The sequence below is a fragment of the Chrysemys picta genome, chromosome 14, assembly GCF_011386835.1.
Source record: "Chrysemys picta bellii isolate R12L10 chromosome 14, ASM1138683v2, whole genome shotgun sequence".
NCBI lineage: Eukaryota > Metazoa > Chordata > Testudines > Emydidae > Chrysemys > Chrysemys picta.
In genome coordinates, this window is record NC_088804.1 from 18,272,273 (window position 1) to 18,280,663 (window position 8,391).

General features: G+C 45.6%; 1 protein-coding gene across 2 annotated transcripts in view; it reads right to left on the reverse strand.

The window, feature by feature from the left end:
• The window catches only part of HEATR3 (HEAT repeat containing 3), a 34,803-nt gene extending 29,303 nt beyond the window's left edge, over positions 1-5,500 (reverse strand). Inside the window, exon 1 of one of the 2 annotated variants that reach the window (XM_005289814.5) lies at positions 5,223-5,500. In XM_005289814.5, the coding sequence (XP_005289871.1) occupies positions 5,223-5,357 (135 nt within the window). In that variant the 5' untranslated portion in view covers positions 5,358-5,500. The remainder of the gene's footprint in view (positions 1-5,222) is intronic. The other variant, XM_024104122.3, reaches the window with a different exon arrangement.
• Between the last annotated feature and the right edge of the window lie 2,891 nt (positions 5,501-8,391).

Here is an 8,391-nt window from a genome sequence, read left to right on the forward strand (position 1 = left end):
ATCATACAATCACCTCCACAAACTTACCAAGCTCAGGCTTTATATGTTTTTTGCCCCCACTACTACCGCTTAGGAGGCCGTTCCAAAACTTCACTCCTCTGATGGTTAGAAACCTTCCTCTAATTCCAAGCCTAAACTTGTTGATGGCCAGTTTGTATCCATTTGTTCTTGTCTCAACATCAGCACTAAATAACTCCTCCCACTCCGTGGTATTTATCCCTCTGGTGTATTTATAGAGCATGATCATATCTGCTATCATCCTTCTTATGATTATGCTAACACAAGCCAAGCTCTTTGAGTCTCCTATCATAAGGTAGGTTTTCCATTCCTCTGATCATCTTAGTAGCCCTTCTCTGCACCTGTTCCAGTTTGAATTAATCTTTCTTAAAAATGGGAGACCCAAATTGCACACAGTATTCCAGATGAGGTCTCCCCAGTGCCTTGTATAATGGTACTAATACTTCTCTGTCTCTACTGGAAAAACCACGCTTGATGCATCTTAGGACTGCATTAGCCTTTTTCACAGCTGCATCACACTGGCGGCTCATAGTCATCCTATGATCAACCAATACACCCAGGTTTTTCTCCTCCTCTGTCGCTTCCAACTGATAAGGCCCTAGCTTATAGCATAAATTCTTGTTGTTAGTCCCTTTGCACTATTAAATTTCATCTCATTCCTATTACTCCAGCTTTCAATGTCAAGATCTTCTTGTATGATATCCTAATCCTCCTCCGTACTGGCAATACCTCCCAACTTTGTGTCATCTGCAAATTTTATTAACACACTCCCTCTTTTTGTACCAAGGTTATTAATAAAAATGTTAAATAAGATAGGTCCTAAAACTGATCCCTGAAGAACTCCACTAGTAATCTCTCTCCAGCCTGACAATTCACCTTTCAGTATGACCCATAACCAGTTCCTTAGCCACCTTTCCGTTCTCATATTAATCTCCATCTTCTCCAATTTAACTAATAATTTCCCATGTGGCACTGTAGCAAATGCCTTACTGAAATCCAACTTAGATTAGATCAACTGATTTTTTAGACAAAGGAAATGCAGTAATCTTCTCAAAGGAGGATATCAGGTTGGTCTGGCACAATCTACCTTTTATAAAACTATGTTCCATCTTATCTCAATTACTGTTTACCTCTATGTCCTTTACTCTCTCTTTCAAAATTTGTTCCAAAACCTAGCATACAATTGAGGTCAAACTAACAGGTCTGTGGTTTCCCAAATCACTTTTCCCCCCATTTCTGTTGTTGGTTTTGTTTTCATTTCCCCGCCCCGCCCTCCCCCCTTCCCTTAACTTGTAGGTACTCTACAACAAAGAACCTGCCATGGGAGGACAACAATGGGTTGCCAATACCACGGCTAGATTTTCCTCTACCTGCACCTATGGGGCCCTCGCCAGACAGACAACCTGACCCTGGAGGCTTCTGCCCAAGCCCTGGTCTTAACTTGCTGAGAACACAGCTTGCACATTCCCACCTGCTGCGAGAGGTGTCTGTTGATTGAGTCTTTCAGGAAGCAGGTAAGAGAGCTGCAGGATGAGGCAGCTTGTCTGCATAGTATCCAAGAGCATGAGGACTTTATTGACAGGATGCACATGGAAACATCCGAGATGGCGGATGCTAGCCAACTACAGACGACGACTGCACCAGAGAAGGAGAACTGGCTGCTGGCCACCTCAGGCCATAGACTTTGCTCCGCCCTCAACCCAGGTCCCCCATTCATCAAGGTAAAGTACCAGTATGCAGTATTTGCAACAGGAGGTGAGGAGCAGACCTCAATGGCTGAGGAGGAGCCACCTGCCCCCAAGCTGGGAGGCTCATGACCACCACACACAAGGAGGCGGCAGCATAGGGTGCTGGTAGTCAGAGACTCTCTTCTGAAGCGGACAGGGGCATCCAATTGCAGACCTGACATGATGTCCTGAGAGGTGCTGCCTACCTACAACTTGCATCTGAGACATTACAGAAAGGCTACCAAGGCTCATCTGTCCCTCTGACCACTCACTACTCCATGTGGCTCATCCACATGGTCACCAATGATACTGACAGGTATGACCCTGAAAAATTCAACAATGACTATAGGGCTCTGGGAGGGAGGGTGAAGGAATCAGAAGTGCAGGCTGTATTTTCATTTATCCTCCTGGTTGAGGGTAAGGGAGGAACATGCACATCCTGGAGAAGAATCCATGGCTTCACAGATGGTGTTGACAGGAGGGCTTTGGTTTCCTCGACCACGGGATGCTGTTCTGGGAAGAAGGTCTGCAGGGAAGAGATGGGGTCCACCTGACCAAGAAGGGAAAGAGCATCTTCATGCACCAACTCGTCAACCTAGCAAGGAGGGTTTTAAACTACATTAAAAAGGGGCAGGTGATAAAAGCTCACAGGTAAGCATAAAAAAAGATGACCTTAACAGAGCACTAGTTGTTGTGGGGTGAGGGAGAGAGACGGAAAATTACAATAGGGCCATAGGAGCAACAAGAGGGAAATGAGTGGAGAAATCTGCTCAACATCTTAGATATCTATATCCAAATTCAAGAGGTATGGAAAATAAACAGGAAGAAGTGGAAATATGAGTACACAAGCTAAACTATGCCTTAGTTGGCATCACTGAGACTTAGAGGGATAAATCTCATGACTGGAATACTGGTATAGAAGGATATAGCTTGTTCAGGAAGGACAAGCAGGGTAAAGAAGGAGGAGGTGTTGCATTATACATCAATAATATATAGACTTGTTTTGAGTTCCAGAGGGTGAGAGACAGACCAGTGGAAAGTATCTGGTGAAAGAGAAAATGGATAAAAAATAGGGGTGATGTCATGGGAGCGGCTACTCCAGACCACCAAATCAAGAAGAGGAGTTGAATGAAGCATTTCTACAATAAACAACAGAAATATCCAATACACAAAACCTGGTAATAATGAATTATTTTAATTAGCTAGACATCTGTTGGAAAGTAATTCAGCAAAACACAAAATTTCCATTAAGTTCTTAGAACATACTGGGGACAACTTTTTGTTTCAGAAAGTGGAGGAAGTAACCAGGACTGACATTTTTGATGGATTCTGACCAACAGGGAGGAACTGGTAATGAAACTGAAGGTGGAAAACAATTCGGGTGAAAGTGACCATGAAATGACAGATTTCATGATTCTAAGAAAAGGAAGGAGTGAAAGCAACAGAATAAGGACAATGGATTTAAAAAAAAAACAAAAAAGAGACTCAGAGAACTAGTAGGTAAGGTCCCCTGAGAAGAAAATCTAAGGGAAAAAGGAGTTGAGGAGAGCTGACAATATTCAGGAGACAATATTAAAGGCACAGCTGCAAACTATCCCACTGCAAAGGAAAGACAGGAAGACTAGTAAAAGGCCAATATGACTGTATCACAAGCTCTTTAATGACCTGAAAATTAAAAAGAAATTCTACAAAGAGTGGAAACATGAACAAATTGCTAAGGAGGAATAAAAAAAGAATACCACAAGCACATAGGGACAAAATCAGAAAGGCTAAAGCACAAAATGAGTTACACCTAACAAGGGATTTAAAACATTATAAGAGGTTCTTTAAATACATTAGGAGCAATAGAAAGATGAAGCAAAACATAGGTCCTCTACTTAGTGGGGAAGGAGAGCTAATAATAACGGATGACATCCAGGCAGCTAAGGTTTTGCTTCAATCATCACTAAAAAGGTTAATAGTGACCAAATAGGCAACACAATTAATATTAACAGACCAGATCCGCCCCCAGTCCCACTCCACCCCCTGTTCCACCTCCTGCCCGGCTCTGCCCTCATTCCTTCTCTGCCTCCCAGACCAGTTCCACCTCTAGCCCCAACTCCTTCCTCTCCCCAGTTCCACCTTCAGACCAAGCTCTATGGCTGAAGAAGCCTTGGCTGTGCAGTAATAGAGGGAGGGGTGAGAACAGATTCCATTAATGCTTAGGAGGGATGGTGACTGAAAAAGTTTGTGCACCACTGGGCTAGGTCATAGTACTGCTGAAAAGGATGTGGAGGTTAATATGAGTTGACAATATGATGCAGTTTCAAAAAAGGATAATATTCTTGGGTGTATTCATAGCAGCATCATATGTAAAGTACAGAAGATACTTGCTCTACTTGGCAGAGATGAGGCCGCAGCTGGAGTAGTGTGTCCAATTCTGAGCGCCAAACTTTAGAAAAAATGCAGACAGACTGGACAGAGTCCAGAGGAGAGCACCAAAAATGATAAAAGATTTAGAAAACCAGATCTATGAGGAAAGGTTAAAAAAAACTAGCCATGTTTAGTCTTGAGAAAAGAAGACAGAGTGGACCAATAACAGTCTTCCAATATGTTAAGGGCTTTTAGAAAGACAACAATCAATTGTTCTCTGTGTTCACTAAAGGCAGGACAAGAAATAATGGGCTTAAAATCTGCAGCAAGGGACATTTAGGTTAGATATTATGAAAAACTTTTGAACTATAAAGGTAGTTAAACTCTGGAATAGGCTTCCAAGGGAAGATGTGGAATCACCATCATCGAAGATTTTAAAGAAAAGGCTAAATAAACACCTGGTCAGGGATGGTCTAGATTTACTTGGTTCTGCCTCAGACTGGACTTGACTTCTCAAGAGCCCTTCCAGCCCTACACTTGTATGATTCTCTACTAAACAGATGACAACCCACCACTTGGTGTCTGGCAGCAATCTGTGCATTTCTCTCTCACAGAAGCTACTGCCCACATTGTAGCCACTTCCCCTCTGAAGAGATGCTGGGGGTGAGGGGTGGGCGGTCCATCTCCATGGTGCTAGCATACACATCCCAGGTGGGAAACTGGCCAGCCAAGGCTTTAGAACCAAGGCTACCTACTGCCCACCACAGATCAAGCCTTCGCCAGGTGCAAAGTGCAGCCTCTTCCGGCACAGACACCACAGCTCCCCTCCCAGATTCAGGGGAGGGTAAACCAGGCTCAAAACCCACCTGCCCATCAATCTGCCGGAGCCTGCACGGCTCAAAGCACGCTACTGAAGACACACACAGGCCTTCTCCTCCTCCCTGACACACGTGGGCGGGGGGTCAGGTTACGGTAGGGGGTCCCGGCCCACAAAAGGAGAGACCCCCCTTGCTGGGAGAGCTGCTTGCAGAGCACTAGCCGTGTGTGTAGGGGGGGGGAGCAGCAGGGCTCCAGCCCCCCATACACCGACTTGCGGGGAGCAAGGGAGAAGCTGCTTTCACTTACTTTCTCCAGGAGCTCAGCGGCAGAGGAGCCTCCATCGCCGTCTTCCCCGGCCGGCCCCTCCCCGCCAGCCGCCCGCTGCGGGCCGGCTGGGGAGAATGGGGCGCTCCGAAACCTCTTGGCTTTGCTCTTGCCCATGGTGTCTGCCCGCGGATGGGGAGCGGTGACCCTGCCCCGCCGGGCCGAAGGAGAGCGCAGAGCCCCCACGTGTGCGGCCGCAATCCGGCCGGCCCTGACCCCTGCGCAGGCGCCGTGGAGAGGAAGGAGCGGCTGGTTCCCGATCCGCTAGGGGGCGCTGCGCCGACCCGGCAGCGTACGCCGCGGCCTACAATAGCGCCCTGGGCTCTGCGCAACTGCAGGCTCTCTCGGCGCCCCAGCCCGGCTGCAGCCTGCACGGGCCGGGGGCAGGACACCCAGCTGCACGGTCAGCGCACATCGCTTTGTGACAGACTAGGCCCAGCCCAGGCTGCTCCTTTACCAGGATGGAAAGAAGCTAAGCCGTGCACTCCTTCCTTCCGCGGCTGCCGCGGCTACATTTTTCACAGGTGAGAAGAGCCGAGCCAAGCCGTGGTATCAACTCACTTTGATCCCAAAGTGACTTTTGATTATCACTTCAGAAGTTTTTTTTCTCTTAATTAATTGGCCTCTCAGAGTTGGTAAGACAACTCCCACCTGTTTATGCTCTCTGTATGTGTGTATATATATATCTCCTCAATATATGTTCCATTCTATATGCATCCGAAGAAGTGGGCTGTAGTCCATGAAAGCTTATGCTGTAATACATTTGTTAGTCTCTAAGGTGCCACAAGTACTCCTGTTCTTTTTGATCCCAAAGTGCACAGTACTTGGTGTTTTTCTTAAAGCTCCCACTCCTGGAGTCACAGCTTCTAGAGTTTTTCTCTGATGGACAGCGCTGTCCACGACAGCGCTGTCCACCCCAGCGCTTCTGTTGGTGTAATTTATGTTACTTAAGGAGGGTGTTTATTTCACACTCACATGACCTAAATTATACTGACAAAAGTGCTAGTGTAGACATAGCGTATGTCTGCCTCAAATACCCTTAGGCTGTGTGTACACTACCGCGGGATGGACACTCCAGTGATCAATGCACCAGGGGTTGATTTAGCAGGTCTTCAGAGCCCTCTCCGATCAACCCCAGTACTCCATTGGGAACGAGAGGAGTAAGGTAAGTAGACAGGAGAGCATCTCCCATGGACCCAGTACAGCGTAGACACTACAGTAAGTCAACATAAGCTACGTTGACTCCAGCTACATTGTTCACATAGCTGGAGATGCTTAACTTAGATCAACTTACTGCAGTAGTGTAGACGTAGCCATAGGAATAGTCCTTGGTCTAGATTCCTACAAACCCAATGAAGTTCTACTCAATGACTAGGGCATCCTAAGCTCTCCACTAAATAAAAATAAATAATAAAACATTTTCTGAGTCTACTACTATATCCTATCAACTGGAGTAAACTGCATCTCATTTGTTCACAGCTGGATAGCACAAGTGATTAATGTAGATGGACACTTCTGCACAGATGTGATATTTTATTCAATGGACAGTTTGCTACCTAATACAGCTACAAAAATATGCACATAAACCACTGCAACATCAGATACAAATTATTTGGATGCTTTTTTTAATCTGTCCCTAACACTTAGCTGCATATTTACTACGGGCTGTTATAGAATAATGGAGACCAGGGCAGGACTTAAAGGAGGGTATAGGTTTTCTTTAAAATTCTGTACAACAGCAGCAAAGGCAGATTAATTCAAAAGTATTTATTAGATTATTAAAGTACTGTCCTTGTGTTGTATCCAACAGTGGAACCACAGAGTGGAGCAGCACCCACTAGGAAATAAAAATATCCAGATTCTGACACAGCGTAGGCAGATTCTTCCTAAATTATCCAGAACTATTATCCTTGCCTTTTACATGTGGCACACTGGTTTTATTTTTTGCAGCCTTGTGAAAGTTATCTGTCATAGTTATATGCAGTGTTGGTGTAGCCAGGTTGGTCCCAGGATATTGGAGACAAAAGGTGGGGGAGGTAACATCTTTTATTGGACCAACTTCTATTCGTGAGAGACAAGCTGTTGAACTTACACAACGCTCCTCCTCAGGTCTGGTTTACACTACCGACCTATATTGGTATAACTGTCACTCAGGTATGTGAAAAATCCACACCCCTGAGCGACATAGCTTAGTATAACTAACCCCCCCATATAGACAATGCTTTGTCAACAAGAGAGCTTCTCCTGCAGACATAGCTACTGCTGCTCCGGGAGGTGGATTAACTATGGCAACAAGAGTTCTCTCCCATCAACCTGGAGTATCTCCATTAAAGCGCTACAGTGGTGCAGCTGCGCCAACAGAGTTTTAAATGTAGACATGCCTTCTGTGTCACCACTAAATACAAGGTGGAACAGATTGTTTAACATAAGTAGTTAACACATTTCAAGGGCCATTCCAGGCCAAGTGGCCCGTAGTGGTGTATCTCATCAAAACCAATCAGTAAACTCTTGAATGAACTCACACAGGAAAGTGATGAACGACCAAAAAACACCTTGGGCACTTTACAGCTGCACTAATGTAGCTGCTCTAAGCCAACGGGCGAGTGCCCTCCCATCGACTTAACTACTGTAGTCCCCATGAGCGGCTGTAGCTATGTCAGTGGGAAAAGCTCTCCCACCAACATAGTGCTGTCCACACCGGTGCTTATGTCAGTGTAACTCAGAGCTTTGTCTACACTACACAGCTCCTGCCAACAAAAAACTGCCACCCGCAAAGAGCGGCATTTGTGTTTGCTCTCCTGCTGACAATGCGCTGTTTACACTGGCGCTTGTCGTGGCAAAACTTTTGTCTTTGGGGGAGAAGGGGGGAGTTAACACCTCTGAAAGACAAAGTTTTGTCATTCAATTGCCAGTGTAGACATAGCCTTAGTCATTCAAGGTGGGTGATTTATTCATACACCCCCCAACTGATATAAATTATACAGACATAAGCTGTAGTGTAAACAAAGCTTTAATCACCTGTGGATGAACATTTCACAAAGCCATCATTCTGTAACTGACCCATCAGTCCTCATCCTCAATCGAAAGCTTCACAACACTTTCAAGCGATGAGCCTGGGAGCTAAATTCATAACTTTGCTAGATACTAAAAA